The 16,521-nt window shown below is 45.8% G+C and overlaps 1 protein-coding gene across 3 annotated transcripts in view; it reads left to right on the top strand.

The window, feature by feature from the left end:
• The window catches only part of Dnmbp (dynamin binding protein), a 95,046-nt gene that overhangs the window by 39,802 nt on the left and 38,723 nt on the right, over nt 1–16,521 (top strand). The window contains exon 1 of one of the 3 annotated variants that reach the window (XM_034506919.2): nt 10,389–11,687. The exons of the other annotated variants lie outside the window; for them this stretch is intronic. Within the exon in view, the coding sequence (XP_034362810.1) occupies nt 10,547–11,687 (1,141 nt within the window). The 5' untranslated portion in view covers nt 10,389–10,546. Of the gene's footprint in view, nt 1–10,388; nt 11,688–16,521 lie in introns of those variants that run through there. 3 annotated transcript variants of the gene reach the window in all.

Here is a 16,521-nt window from a genome sequence, read left to right as displayed (position 1 = left end):
TTTCAGTAGTAATAGTTTGTGTCTCTTACTGTTAGTAAGCATTTGCTCTTAGCATTCGTCGACATAGAAGACATACCCAGCCCTGGTAGAAGTACCCAGAGGAACGTTCAGATGGCCACTTTATAGAGGGAGACATTAAGACTTGGAGCCATTAAGTAGCCTGCCAGACAGCTGAGGTTTAAGCTGGTGGTTTTTTGTTTTTTTTTTTTTTTTTTTTTTTTTCACTACTCTTGCTTCCTACTTCCCGTGTGTGTAGGCATGTGTGCATATGTGTGTAGGTGTGTATAGGTCACAGGTCAACCTTGGGTATTGTCACCTCGTGTTTTTTGAGACAGAGTCCCTCATTGGCCTAGAGCAGTGATTCCCAACCTTTCTAATGCTCGACCCTTTAATACAGTTTCTCACATTGTGGTGACCCCAGCCATACAATTATTTTTGTTGCTACTTCATAACTGTCATTTTGTTACCATTATGAATCATCATGTAAATCTCTGATATGTAAGATCTCTCACCTGTGACTCCTGTGAAAGGGTTGTTTAACCCCCAAAGGGATCAGGACCCACAGGTTGAGAACTGCTTGCCGAGAGCTTGCCAATCAGGCCAGGCTGGCTGGCCAGTGAGCCCCACCTGTCTCTACTCCCCCGGTGCTGGGGTTACATGCATGAGCCACCATACCTGGTTGTTTCCGTGGGTGCTAGGCATGGAATGTAGGTCCTGTGCATATGTAGCTAGCTCTTTAAGCCATCTCCCCCGTCCCCTCTGGAGACTTGCTATTCATCAGACTCACAGGAAAATGATATATATAGTAGAGATAGCGTGGTGGTATGTGCCTTTAATCTGAGCACTTATGAGGCTGAGGCAGGAGCACTGCCACAAGTTCAAAGCTAATCTTGGCAATATCTCAGGGAAAAAGAGAAGGGAAAAGCAGACAAATCTAAAACAGGAAGCAGAAAGGATTCCACTAAAGGGCAGAGAGATGGCTCAGTGTTTACAAGAGGACCTGGGTTCTGTTGCCAGCATCCACATTGTGACTCAGAACTGTTTGTATCTCCAGTTCCAGGGAATTCAGCACCCTCTTCTGGTCTTCCAGGTTACTAGGTATGCATGCAGTACACACGCATACAGGCAAAGCATACATACAGACAGACAGACAGACAGATCAATAGACACATACATACATACATACATACATACATACATACATACAAAACTTTTGGGTTTTTTTTGGTTTTGTTTGGGTTTTTTGAGACACAGTTTCTCTGTATAGCCCTGGCTATCCTGGAATTCACTTTGTAGACCAGGCTGGCCTCACAGAAATACACCTGCCTCTGCTTCTGCCTCCCAAGTGCTGGGATTAAAGGAGTATGCCACCACTGCCTGGCCTAGATACATCTTCTAAGGATCCATTAAGAAAATGTATTGGAAGACCCAAAATTGAGTCATTTTCTGAAAGTCAGAAAGCAGATGGAACTGAGAAAGTAAGAAAACCTCTATCCAAAGGGCTGGTGCCAAGGAATGTAGCCCAGGTCTGAGATGAGGCAATAGGAAGGGTCCTAGAACAAGCTCAATGTAACTGGGCCCTCGGCCACCTGTGCTGAGTGGGGGTGTCTGTCCCTGAGCCGTGGCATAGGTGCTTAGCAATCTTTCAGTCAAGTGTTCTCGTAACAGCCACCTGAGTGCTCAGAATTCCTACCACCTTGGTGACTCGCTTCTGTCATTTGAGCTTGGACACCTGGGTCCTGCCAATGCAGGGCTGCTAGCCACTTACCAGACAGTTACTGCAGCTACTCCACTGTGGCTGCTGCTCCTAGGACCCTGAACTGTGACATTGTAAGAACATCCTAGCAGCTTCCACTCTTTTGTTTGTTTTGTTTTCATCTCTGAGGCTACCTGTCAGTCTTTCTCAACGCCTCCGGTTCCTTTCCATTGTTCCATTGTTCCATTCCATTTTTGCCGAGTGTGGTGGCGTGCAGTAGCACAGGCAAGCGGATCTCTGTGAGTTCGAGGCCAGCTTAGTCTACAGAGTGAGTTCTAGGACAGCCAGGGCTATACAGAGAAACCGTGTCTCCAAAAACAAAACAACAAAAAAAGGTTTTTCTTTTCCTATGGTAACATAATTGTCTGATAGTTTTGTGTGGTTCAAAGATGCTAAGACTTAGTGGAACTATTTTTAAGATGTGTTTTTATTTCTATTTATATGTACTTGTGTGTGTGTGTGTGTGTGTGTGTGTGTGAGAGAGAGAGAGAGAGAGAGAGAGAGAGAGAGAGAGAGAGAGAGAATATGAGACTATTCTGTGGATTTGGGTGCTCTTAGATATCAAGGGAAAGGAAAGCTTCAGGTCCCCTGGAGTGGATGTTACAGAATGTTACAAAGTTTGCGTAGACAGTGTAAATCAGCTTACTACTGTGTGTTTTATTTGTAAGTGTGAATTGTTATTATGAGCATATGGTCTCACAGACATACACTCAACAACAACTCTGAGCCAAGCGATTGCGCCCTGCGCTCTGTACCCTGAGTGCTCACCGGGGTTGTGGAGTGTCTCCAGTCCTCTCCCCTGGTCTGAATGTGTCGCACTCCTGGCTAACCATGGTGCTGGGTTCCTTCAACCGGCATCTCTAATGTTTGGCTTTATTCTCATAGGAGAATCTTAGTTCTTTCTCTCATTTTCTAGATGTCTCACCAATTTTGGGGGGGGGGCTTTTTTATTGTTTTTTTTTTTTTAATGTATTTTATTGTATGTGCATGTCTGACCCTTGTTCATCAGAAGGTCACTGACAAAGTTCAGGCTCAAGGTCAGGGGAGATTGGCAAAAACCTTCACACAATGTTTTTAGGATTCTAGTTTTCCTCTGTTGTTGGTTTTTTTAGGTTTTTTTTTTTTTTTTTTTTTTTTTTTTTTTTTTTATCAGTTTTAACACTCTGTATGTGTCTAAGAACCCCTAAAGCTGGAGACACAGGCAGTTGTGAGCCCCTAAAGTGGGTGTGGAACCCGACAGACTCTCTAAGAGCAGACCATGTTCTAAGTGCTGAGTGCCTCTCCTGCCTGAGGGGTCCTTTGATAACCTCTAATTATATGTTATTAGCTTGGCATTTGAATAGTTCTTTAAGATGTTTTTGATATTTCTTCTAATTTTTTAGCTTTTTTACTTCTGTGAAGGGTCCAAATAACTTAGACTTCATTATAGGAAATCCATAGGCTAGATAAGCAATTAGGCTCTGACTGAGAATTGGGAGTTTTACATTTCAAATTATCATTAAGGTGGAGTGCTACAGGGGAGTTATAGATTGTCCTGACTCAGGGAGGGGCTGCGTCATTTGGTGTAGGCCTGGGTCAGGCCAGTGTCATCTAGAAAACGTCTTTATTTTTGCTGAGAGCATGGTTCTAGAAGTGCTGTTTGCCTTGTGGAGTTCCAGTCTCATGGACTGAGGATCAACAAGTCAGGGGCCTCGTCTAAAGCACTGTGCATTGAAATCTTTTGACTCTCGAGGCAGCAGGCACAGGATAGGTCAGTCCTCAGACATTCGGATTTCTGTTTTCAGTTTTTTGAGACAGAATTTCTCTGTGTAGCCCTGTTTTCTTGGAACTCACTATGTATACTAGATTGGCCTTGAACTCACAGAGATCCTCCTGCCTCTCCCTGTGAATGCTGGGATGTAAGGTGTATACTACCATCACCACCCAGATGACATTGGGTTTCTTAGAATTTGTTACATTTAGAAGTTCTAGTCAGGGCTCCAAGTGCTGAGCCCTGGGAGAGACCTGTTCTAGGACATCATAGTTCTTTCCCATCTCTAGGTGAGGCTCACATACCTGAATCTGACACACAGTCTCCATGTGCGTGAATTCCTTATCCATCAAACATTGGCATTCAGTGTGAGCCACACGTACGTGTCGGAAACTCTAGTGATCCTACTGACCCTGGCCTCTAGTTAATCACACTTTCTGTCCTGCAGCTTCTGAATCATGCATGCTATAGCCTACAGAGTCACTCTCAGTGCGGGAACTCCACTGTTTGCCCTCAGTACGGAGTGAGTCAGCCTCCCACTCTGCATAGACCTTGCTTCTGTCATTCCTGTCTCTAATGTCAGGAAAGAGGTCAACAAGTGGCACGACTGTTTATTTGAGACAGAGTCTCACTGTATAATCCTGGCTTGGAACATATGTGCATGTGTGCTTGTGTGGCATATGCATATGTAGACTCCTGTGTGCCCAGGCACATGTATGTCAAGATCACAGGATGTTGGTGGCTCTGCCACTTTGTGCTTTATTGCCTTGAGACAAGGTTTCTCACTAAACCTCAAACTCACTGTTGTTTGGCTAGGCCAGCTGGCTAGCGAGTACCAGCCATCTTCCTGCCTCATCCTACCGGCCCCTCACCTCCCGATCACAGGTACACACAAACCTGCAGTCCTGGTCTTACAGGCCCATGTGACTATGCCAGGTTCATTTGTTTGTTTGATGTGGGTGTTGAGGTCTCGAACCCAGGTTCTTCTGTTTGTACAGCAAGCCCTCTAACCCACTGAACCATCTCCCTAGCCCCTGGCCTTGAACTTTTGACTGTCCTGCTTTAGCCTCCCTGAGTGCTACCACAGCAGACACGTGAGCTGCCACACCCGGTCTTGGAGTGACTTTTAATGATGACTTGTAAATGAGATCAGAGTATGTTTTTAAGGAAAGTCCTATTTTCAACAAAACAATGGGTGGGATCTAAGGCACACTGAAGAAAGCCCATAGATTAACAATCAGAAGATGGCTGGCAAGGAATAGCAAAGCAATCTATAATATTCTAGAGATATATGTAATGCAGTTTTGTCTCTGTAAAAAAATTGTCATTCTAAAAACTGCTTGAAATGTCTCTGGTATGATATTTCTCTCTCCAAGTAGTAGAATAGGGTAAATTATCCAAACCTCAATCAGTTGTGGTGACATACACATATAATCTCAACACTTGGGGACAGAGGCAGTGGAATCTCTGCATTCCAGGCCAGTTAGGGCTACATAGTGAGACCCTGTTTCATTCATAAATAAATAAATAAATAAATAAGATAGTCAAACAAATTTGTGCTTTTTTTTTTTAAAGATGATAAAAGTTTGTGTAGAGCCAGGATGTAGCTCAGTAAAAGAATATTTACTTAGGCGTTACAAGGCCCTCCATTCAATCCTGGTATCACTCCACCAAGGAGTGAAAAAGTAAAACAATAATAATCTTTCCCTTTTCTAGTCAGTCAGGACATAGGAAGAGAGCAGCAAGTGTCCTTAACTCGAGTGGCATCTGCTTCAGGGTGTTGTTGGCTCAGTACAAATTACCTCGGTTAAGTCAGCTGGATTTTATCCTGGTACAGAACAGCAAGCATAGTCTGATCCTATGAATAATCTGTTCATTCAGAATAGTAACTGGTTTTTCCTTTTAGGGCTGGTGGCTTTAATGGAGCTCAGAATTGTTGATTTGATTATGATTGATCTGTGAGTCACAGTTGTGTGCAGTCTGTAGGGTGACTTTACAAACATTTGTTTCCTCATGCTGTGGGTCAGGCACAGGGTGGGAAACTGCCGTAGATCCAGGAACTTCAGAGGTTACAGACTTTGCAGGACATAACAAAAGAGCTTGAGCTAGCCTGAGACCCCGTCATGCCATCAGTCCCTGAGTGTGCCCTGTCCTGACCAACCTACTACAGGCAGCTATGTTGAATAAGTAGGGACCATACTGCTGCTAGTGTCTGTGTCCGTGTCTCTGTCCGTGTGTGTGTCTGTGTGCACGTGCACATGCGTGTGTGCAGGAGCACGAGTATAGAGGGCAAAGGTCAACCTTAGGTGCTGTGGCTCAGGCATTCTCTGTTCTCTGCCTTGTTTCTGAGACAGCATCTCACTGGCCTGCAGCTTTCCAATCAGGCTGGGCTGGCAGGGAAGGAAACCCCAGTAACCCACCTGTCTCCACCTCCTGGTTTTAGAAACCTAAACATTAGCACCCAGCTTTTGTTGTGTGTTCTAGGGGTCAAACTCCAGTCCTCATGCTCGATTGGCTTGATCCTCGATTGATTCCTGACTGTCTCTGCAACCCATAGCTCTGTCTTTCTTGAACATGACCAGGTGCTAACTAACAAGGGTTGGAGAAGATTATGACCCAGAACTTAGCATCAGAGCCCTCCCAGTGTTGAGCGTGGGGCACCGAGGATGCAAACCAGCCCAGGATTGGGAGTGGGAGAGAAGGAAAACTAAGTAAAGAAAGACTTTCAGAGGAGAAAGTTAACCAGTCAAAGCTCTGGGGAAGCTAGATATGGTAGCTCATGCCTTTAACTCTGAATTCTGGGCTAGCCTGGTCTATATAGTGAGTTCCAGTCCAGCCACAGACACAGGGCTGAGCGTGTAGACCACTTAGGGGCAGAGTGTGGAAAGCCCTGGATTGAGCCCCAGCACAAACCATGAACAGCAGTGATCCAGCTCACTTCCCCTCAGTAGGTAGGTAGCTCCTCTCTGTTTCACACAGCGTCTTCCTCTGACCATCCTGTCTTCTTACCTCTAATGTAGTTTTCTCTTTATCTCTTCCCTTGGCGAGCTACCAGCTGTGCTCTCCTTATCACGATTGCCTTATCAAAGATACTGTTGCTAGAGAACTGTTTTCCCAAACAGTCTCAGTCTCTCTCTCTCTCTCTCTCTCTCTCTCTCTCTCTCTCTCTCTCTCTCTCTCTCTCTCTCAGTGTGTGTGTGTGTGTTTCTGCTTGTAGAGGCCAGAGGTCAAGGACAAATTGCAGAAGTTGTTTTCTCTTTCTACTTTGTGGGTTTGGGAGACTGGACCCAGGTTATCGGGCTTGGTGGCAAGCGGCAAGCACCTTACCAGCTGAGCTAGCTTACCAGCCCCCTGTGGCCCCCCTTTTCTGAAATTTAAAAATTATGTCCATGTATGTGTGCCCTGGCATGTGGGCGGAGGTCAGGGGACAACTTTTCAGTTGTCAGTTCTCTCCTTCAGCCTTGCAGGGTCAAACTCAGGTAACAGACTGGTTGGCAGATGCCTGTACCTGCTGAGCTAGCCTCTGCCTCTCCCCATTTTTAAATAGTATCTCATATGTAGCTCTAGCTGGTCTCGAGTTTCAGGCTCCACCCCCTCCCAGCACCACTTGCTGCAGTTATTATATAACTGCACAGTGTCCAACTAGAGTGATTAATCTTTTTACTGTTGTTTTGGTTTGGTTTTAACTCTGAGTTTCCCTGTGTAGCCCTGGCTAGCCTAAAATTTGCTGTGTAGACCAGGCTGCCACAAACTCTTGAGTGCTGGGATAAAAGGCCTTTCTGAAAAGAAAATTAACCTTTGTTTTCATTTGGATTAGAAATAAGCAAGGTCATTGGAGTTTCGACTTAAAAGCAGAGGGACCTTCGACTTCCTCATTCATACATAAGAAAGTGACAGCTGGGGCCGAAGAGGTGTCTTAGCAGTTAAGAACAGAGATTGCTCTGGAAGAGGATCCAGGTTCTGTTTTAAGCACCCACATGTTGGCTGGACTCATGTATACATATTCACACAGAGACACAGGAATATACAGGCTTTTAAAAATAAAGTAAATCTGAAAAAAAAAGGAAGAAAGAAAGAAAAGAAAAGAGAGAAAGGCAATTAGCCAGATGTAGTGGCAAGTTCCTTTAATCCCAGGACTCAAGAGGCAGAGGCAGGAGGATCCCTGTAAGTTTCAGACTAGCCTGGTCTAAATAATGAGACCCTGTCTCAAAAATAAAAATAAAAACAGCTTCGTTGTCTGGTGAGTTCTCTATATATTTTACTGTTGTTTTCCATAAAGTTGTCCTTCTCAATACTGTTGCCTGTTTGGTGAGCAGATCAGGGTCTTAACTTTATAGATCACTAACTCGGTCAACACAACAGTCCTGTGTGCTCCCGTGGGGATCTGGATGCTGCTGTACTGGGGGGTAAGGAGCTGCCTTGTGCGGGGAGATCAGAAGTCAAGACTGGAGATGAGGGAGTGGTAGTGTAGGCAGGAGAGCATTCATTTCTGAATTATACCATGGTCCCATGGTGACACGGTAGAATGTCCATGTTACATGTGCATGAAGCAGGCCTGGCTTCATGGAGCAGTGTATGTGATCATAGACAAGTTATTCCAGTACCCAAAGTCTCCTGAAGCTCACCCTGGCTTTGAACTTGCTGTTTAGCCAGGATGACCTTAAACTCCCAATCTTCCTGCCAAGTGCTGGAATTAGAGCCATCCCTTACAATATCCAACTGGATTATCGCTTTATGTGCGGTAAAAAATAATAATAATAATCGCTTGCTTACTTTGAAGGATAGTGAAAATCAAGCCAGACTTTTCTTTTGACTTCTAGCACCAATCATAGCTTGCACATCCATGCTCATGCTCACTCAGCTGCACACATACACACATGCACACGGGCACACACACATATACACGTGCACATATACACACACACTGAAGTCAGAATGGCTGGGACTGTCACTGTTGCTACTGATGAAAAAAATCATGAGAAGAAAACGTATGGGCTAAATCTTGGGAAGATCAGCAGTTTTGATAAGCTAGAGAATCCCAACGTGAGCTAAGGCCAAGCATGATAGCACAGGCCTGAAAACTCAGCTTACTCAAGAGGGTGCGGAAGGAGGCTTATAAACTCAAAGTCTATCTGGGCTACAGAGTGAGTTCAAGGCCAGCCTGAGCGACTTAGTGAGTCTCTTTCTCAAAAAGAAAGGAGGCAAGGTGATGTTGCACACCTTTGATCTCAGGAGGTAGAATTAGGACTCTCTGTGAGTTCGAGGCCAGCCTGGTCTACTTTTCGAGTTCCAAGACTGTCAGGGCTACACAGAGATCTGTCTCAAGGAACAACAACAAAATCAAAGGGAGAGCGGGGATTGGAGATCCAGCTCAGTGACTGCATACTTGCCTGGTGGTTTGTACCACAAGCCAGCAAAGGAAGACACTCACGGGTTTTCAAGAACCTATCTGGGAAGTTGTGAGGGAAAAGTAGAACAGAGCTGGAAGATTCAGAAGTGTCCCCGAGGTCGTCTTGGAGATGACCAGCTGAGTCCTGGAGAGACGTGCAGTTTATAGGTAAGAGGATAAACACTGAATTATGGGCAGGGCATACGACTCCAGTCTCTCGGAATTCTTTACACCACTCTAACACTGCGAGTTAGAAAAAGCTAAAGATACTATTCTTTATATCTAATGGTGGAGCAGGTGGCTGGAAGAGCAGCCATTCGACGCCAAGGTGAAACATCTCCCAACACATGAGGGCTTGACTCTGACCCCGTCAGCTGTCTCCAACTATGTTTGTTACGTAGTGCATTCCATGTGCCTTTGCTTTATTTTTTTTATGAATTATTTGTGTATTTTATGTATATGAGTACATTGTAGCTATTTTCAGACACACCAGAAGAGGGCATCAGATCCCATTACAGATGGTTGTAAACCGCCATGTGGTTGCTGGGAATTGAACTCAGGACCTCTGGAAGAGCGTTCAGTTAAGAGTGTTCTTAACTGCTAAGCCATCTCTCCAGCCCCTGCCTTTTGCTTTACAGTGTATGGTTTTTGTGATGTCCTAAGTGAGCATCCCTTTGTTTATCTTCTTGATGTTCATGTATACGACCTATCTTCTATCTGTCTGTCTGTCTGTCTGCCTGCCTGCCTGCCTGCCTGCCTGCCTGCCTGTCTGTCTGTCTTCTGTCTATCTTGCTGGATTCTCATAGGCACTTTTTTGCCATCCTTCATGAGTCTAGCCACATTCTCTAGATCTTAAACATAGTGTATAAGTTGGATAGGAAATAATTTTAGAAAATGGATGGTGTTGATGCTTTCTGATAAGAGTATCTAAGAAAGGAGAACATAACTTTCTCTGGACAAGACATTTCACATGGTGATTGTCTCGACATAGAAAGTGATAGGAAAACCTACTCTTCCTTCAGTGCGGTGGCTTCTGGCAGCTGGAGCTTGTGTGGCTGGGGTTTGAGTGTGTACTGCCTGGTTACTGGAATCTCACAGGGTCGAAACCCTCAGGGTAGAGGAGCTGTGCTTCTCAGAGACGATAACCTTGGCTTTCGATGGGGCCTAGAGGCCCAGTTGGAGCTGCCAGTGTAAGCATCTGCTTTCATCCAGTGGCTTCCCGAAAGTGAGCCTGCAGACTGACATAAGACCCTAGCCTGGGCTCTGAAAGGGAGCTCTTTCCAGTCCACATCACCTTTTCCACAAGACCTTGAGGCCATCAGAATGCCTGTACCTTCGGTGCATAAAGCAGCCAAGCCAGTCTGACCAGCTCAGGGAAACACCAACAATACTGCCAACACCAATCGCAGGGATTCTAGTTACTAATTATCTCCTGGCCCCTGAGGAGAAGATAGAGTAGCTCACTGATTGGATCCCGAAGTTGAAATGACTCCACAGTGCCCTGTGCTCCAGCCAGAGCAACAGGAAGACTCCAGCGCTGTGGGAGACATTTTAAGGACAGACCCAGCCTTAGGCTAGACTGCACCTGTTCGAGTTTCAGCCCAACCCAAGCCCATGGAACAGAGAAGCAAAGCCCGTGACCATACTGAACATGAGTGAGACACTTGAGATTGGGAAGGAAAGAGTTGCCGAGCGGAAAGGGCCTCGGGGCTCCAGCTGGGAGTATGAAGACTGCAGGAGCCTCCGGAAAAGGAGCCTTACTGAGCCAGGTGGGCTCCACCCAGAAAATGGCCTGGACGCTACCCGCTGGGCCAAAAGGCGGAATCGGCCCTACAGAAAAAGGGATTGTGGGTATTGGGATTTTGAGCAGAGCGAACCAGACTATATGGACTCCTGGGAAACAAATCGAAGCAGAAAGGAGGGTCTCTTCCCAGAAGGCTTTGCTGCTTCCAGGAATGGAGAAGACATAGAGTGTATGAATCTCAGGCCTGGGTCAGAGGAGCGTGTACTTGTGGGAAGCCCGGGTGGGATCCTGGAAGCTGGAGGCTGTGGGACGGCGAATGGCGCTGTAGATTCTAAGGATCTGATTTATGATCCCAAGGACCTGCAAAAAGCCAGGCACAGGAATGGCTGCAGGGATTTGGGTGACTCTTTGGCGAATTTGTATCAACCTCAGAACTGGTACATGGGCCTGAGGAATTTTAATTACAGCCTTGACGATTGTAAAGGAATGGACTTAGATTATAAAGATCACACTGATTTGTGTCACGTTCCCGGGCCTTATACCAACGGTGAGTCTCTGGAGCCTCCAGATTTGAATGGGGTCACTAGAGGTGAAGAATTTCTTAGATACTATGAGGAAGACAGGAAGGTTTGCCAAAGTAACAAAATCTACCCCAAAGCAAAGACTGACTGTCCGGTGGATCTGGCTAATATTGATACAGAAAATAAAGGCTACGATACTTTCTCTACAAATTCTGAGTCTCATCATCACAGACAAGCTGACTCTCTCCATCAAGGAGAGGGTTTGGAATATGATGACAGTGACAGCCTGGGAGTGAGGGCCCCCAGAGGCAGAGGAGCTGTCTCTGAAGATGTGCTGCAGCATCCTGGGGGCCAGCAAGGAGAACACCACTTTGGGATTGCTGGGGCCCCTGCATTAGAAAGTACCCAGCACCTGGGGGAGATGAGAGCTGGTTCAGAGCTGTGGGGAAGGAATAGCTGCTTCCGCCGCACGGCTCCCAGCACCCTGAGACGCTCGGAGTTTGTGCAGAGAAGGAAGAGGCCTCAAGGTAGGAGTCCAGTCAGCCTTCTGGAGGGTTAAAAATGAATCCTGGGAATAGGTTATGTGGATAGGGTAGCTTGACCATGTGTGCTGATATATGTTCAGAACCATGGCCCCTGAATGTGTTTTCATTAGACCAGCCTGGAAGTATGATCCTCGGGGGCATCTTGCAGAGTGACAATACACATATAGGGTCACAAATGAGCCGTGACCCTCAAACATGACAACCCCTCGTGGGAGTTTTTTTTTTCTCTCTTGGCTGTCAGCTGTCCCCAGTTGCAAACCTCTTTCCATCCTTATGCTAATGTTTTTATTCTTGCAGGGACAACGTGGTTATCATCATGGCTTCAGGGCTAAAAATTAGCTTTCTGGCAAATTTCTCTTGGTCCCTAAACTTCTTTAGACTTCACTGGAAAAGAAGCGTTGACTTACACCATTGGCTGTTCTTTTCTCGATACTACAGCTGGCATAATGAACTCCAGTGGGATCTGGGAGTGGATTTCAGTTTGTCACCAAGCCTTGTGCTGTTAGGTTAGCTGTACACCATGTCATCCCGCAGCCTTCCCTCAGTGATCTGCACAGTGGGAGTGTCAGGAGTCTGACCACACGGACTCCTCTTGCTATGTGTCTTCAGTACCTTATTTGACAAACTTGTTCATATGTTGTGTTCTTCTTGGGCTAAACAGCCTGCGTTGTAACCAGGCGTGGCACGGGGGCCCTGGTTATGGTTAGAGGGTCAGGGATGGAACTGGAGAGGGAATGATCTGAAGACTCCCTCACACCCTCCTTCCCTTCTCACTTAGGGCTCCCTCAGATGGCTCCTGCTTAGGGTCATTCTGGAGCCATCAAAGACCACAAAGATAAACTCCTGTTTCCACCCCAGATGTGCCAGCATTTTACACATCCCGACCCCTGCTTGCTCCTCCTGCGAGGACTTTATCCCATGCTCCTCGATTTGATAAAACTTAAAATTGCCAAGCCACTATTTGGACAGAGCTGGCTCCACGTATCTACACTTACGAAGATAAAAATGAGCTCAAACCTGGCTTCAGTCAGGAGGCTGAGGAATTCATCAGGCTAATCTTTTCTTTCTGTGGATTTATTTTCTCTCTGAAATGATTGGGATTAGGTGACATCTAAATTCCTCACAACTCAAAGAGAAAAGTCTGATTGTGGTCCTCCTGTGGGCTGGGATGCGGCTCCTCTTTCCTCTCCCACATCCGTAGGTGAACTTTGTCCCTACCTGCAGTTCCTTATTGTCAGAGGCTTCCTATCGCCAGGGTGTTTGTTTGTTGTGTAGTGTGCTGTAATGTGCCCTCTGATCTCTCTGAAACTGGCTTGGTCCCACCTTACTCTTTGCACTTCAACAGCTCTGCCTTGTATCTGCCCCCGAGGACTCCTCGTGGAGCTCGTGGCATCTCTTACTCTCCCGATGCCCATGGCCAGTCGTCAGAGCTCATCCTCCGTAGAGATCTCTAGGCTCCCTCTTGTGCCGGTAGCTGTCTTTGAGTACCAGCCATGACCTTTACTGCATGTTACCCAGCAACAGCAGGCACTTCAGGAGGAAACAAGTATCAGAGGTGCCTTGGGTTCAAATCTCAGCCCCAGTATTTGCCAAGCGTGTCATTTTAGGCAAATTGGTTAGATTCTCTGAGCTTTGGATTCCCTATTGGCTAAGCCATGATATTATCCATGGGGTGGCCCCGTGGTTAAGAAATCTTGCTGCTCTTGCAGAGGACTCAGGTTAAGTTCCAAGCACCGTCATGGCTCATAACCTCCTGTAACTCCATTTCCAGAGTAACAGGCACCCTCTTCTGGCCTTCGTGAGCACCAGGTATGTGTTCACATGCAAGCAAAACACGCGTACACATTTAAAAAAATGTTCTTAAAAGATACTGCTCACATGTCTGAAATAAACATAGTAAGTGCTTGTACACTGATGTGTGTGCGTGTGCACTCACGTGTGCTTGTGTGTATGTCCCACCAACTTCCTTTCCCTTACAGATTGCCCCACTGGACCCCCACTCGATGGTCCCCAAGCACAGATTTCTACACTCTGCTCCTGTTGGACATTTGCCAACACTTGAACTTTAAGGGTGAAACATTCCATCTGTTTCTCCTCCAGGTCCCATTTCCCATCCATCCACCGGAGAAGCAATTACTTTGTGGCTGTAACCAACCCCTTCCTCATCAGAGGCCAGCCTGCCCTGCCCCCTTCTCTCTCCTCCTCTCACCAGCCTCACCAGTTCTGTTTCTGTGTACATCTCCCTTGGGGCGGTTGGGCCAAGTCTGTTCTAGTTTTGGACCTTGGCCCGAGGGTGTGGTCCATGGACTTAGGAGGCCTTCTCTCCTAAAGTGTCAGGTTTCTGTGAAAACTAGAGGTGTGAGTGAAGTCTCGCTGGGAAGCTGTCTTCACCAGCTTGCAGAAGATTTGAGGGGATTTCTCCATAGGTGTTGGGGTCTTCCCCTCAGTGGCTTCCCTACAGGAGTCCTCTTTTGTACCTAGCCCTTTCCTGGCCTATGACTTGAACTCTGGCTTCACAGTTCAGGCTACTTCTTGGCTGTCTTCTGTTATTTTATTCCTTTACTTGTCAAAAGGCTGGCAATCGTCTCAGGGAGTAAATGGGTAAATACAATTGTGGCCTAGTTGCATTTTCTGGTTTTGAGTCACGTCCTCTTCGGTTTCTGCTGCTTTTGATTGTTTCGTAATGCCTACATATAATTATTACTTTAATGCCGTGTCTGGAGCTGTTAATTAGTTATCAGTAGGAAGGTCAGCAGGACAGAAGCCACCGGTTATCTTTAAGGTTTCATGCTTGCTAAGAATGTAATTGGCTATGACAGGAAAGGGCCTGGTGTGTTGAATCCTGGGTCTCAAATTCTATGCTACCTCTGTTGATGTGATGTGAGGGTCTGGAGATGAAGAATTCTTACAGAGAAGAATCTGAAAGTAGAACTCGGTGGGGCTGAGGCTAAAGGCTCCAGGTTGAGAAGGCCATGACACAGAGTCTTTTTATATTAATTCTAGAAGGACCCTTTATGCCAACAGAGCTAATGTTTCTAATAAATAATGGGTAGCTCTCATAACTGGGTTATCTTATTACTTTATATGTATGAGTGTTTTGCTCGAGTGTATGTCTGTGACCCATGCATCAGAAGATGTCAGATCTCTTGTACTGGAGTCACATGTGGGTGCTAAGAATCAAACCCAGGTCCTCTGCAAGAGCAACCAGTTGCCTTACCTGCTGAGCCACTCTCCAGCACTCGTAATTGGGCCTTAAAGTATATTTAGTGGGTGGCAACCAGCATTTCTGAAAAATAAAAGTTGTGAGCTTCTCCTCCCCCTTTTTTGTTTGTTGCTTTCTATTTATTTGTTTGCTTGTTTTGAGACAGGGTCTTTCTATGTAGCCTTGACTGGCCTGGAACTTGGTATGTAGCCCAGGCTAGCTCCTCCTCTTCCTGCCTCTGACTTCCAAGTACTAAGATTAAATCCATGCCACTATGCCTGGTTTTTGTTGTTGTTTCTTTACTGTTGAGATGGTCTCTCTCAGAATCTCAAGCCAGGTTAGCCCCAGAACTCCTTGTATAGCCTAGACTCACATTAAACTTAGAGCAATCTTTCTCCCTTCGGCTCCTCTGGTAACCCCCAAGTGCTGGAGTTACAGGTATGAGCCACTACATCTAACTAAAATAAGAGTTAATGGTAAGATTTAAAAATACATCTAGTATCATCAAAAAGCATGTTTTATGTATGTGTGAGTATACATATATATAATATATACATTCATTTTGTAAATTATGTATACATTCATATAAAGTAATAAGATAGCCAGAAGCCAGGTGTGACCCCTAGCAAAAAAAAAAAAAAAAAAAATCAGCTAACAGTGGCAGGTGCCTGTAATGTCAGTACTTCTGAGACTAAAGCAGGAGGAATGCTGTGTTCCAGGCCAGTGCGGGCCACATAACAATATTTCTCATGAAACACACATTGAGGAAGATGTAGGTCATGTTTTTAAAAGTTTAAAAAGCACTTAAATCCAAACTACTTAACCTATGAGTGAGGGGGAGCACACACAGAAACTAACAAACATCCAAGGCAGCTCAGACCAGCCTAGATCAGAAGGGACTTGTAATTGCCCAGCCCAGCACTTCCGCTTCATTACTAGGGCTGAAGCCAGAAGACTGGGTTCATTCTGCTTAAACAAACTTAGAAGAGAGTGAAGTACTGGGAACAGGGGGTGGAACACATGCCACAGGACAGAGAGGTGGAAAGGATGCGAGCTGAGCAGAGATCCGGACTTGGTAGTAGGTAGGACACAGAACGGCAGAGGCATGGTGCATGTTACAGGGAACGTGAGTTTCTTTTCCTGTTACTGAGATAAAATACTCTAACAAAAACAGCTTTAAAAAGGAAAGGTTTATTTTAGCTGACAGTTCCAGGTTCTGAACTGTCAACATAGGGAATTTGAGGCAGCAGGAGCTTGAAGTGTACGGTCGCATTGCATCCACAGTTGGAGTGAAATGAATAGATGGTCACACTGTGTCCATGGTCGGAAGGGGAACAATGTATGCACCATAATGCTTCTCCGCCTTCTCCGTGTGATACAGTGCTGAATTCCCAGCCCAGGGAATAGTCCTACCCACAGTTAAGATGGGTCTCCCACACCAGTCAATAAGATTAAGATACCAGAGGCCTGTTGTCCCAAGACAGTATACTCTGTCAAGCCAATGATTAACACTAATGGCCACAGCCCCACCCTTTGCCAATTTAACACCTTCATATATCGCTTCTCTTTAAAGGTTAATAGTCTATATAATTTTAAAATTTATTATTAGGATGG

The sequence above is a fragment of the Arvicanthis niloticus genome, chromosome 1 (assembly GCF_011762505.2).
Source record: "Arvicanthis niloticus isolate mArvNil1 chromosome 1, mArvNil1.pat.X, whole genome shotgun sequence".
NCBI lineage: Eukaryota > Metazoa > Chordata > Mammalia > Rodentia > Muridae > Arvicanthis > Arvicanthis niloticus.
This window is presented reverse-complemented; position numbering and strand designations above follow the sequence as displayed.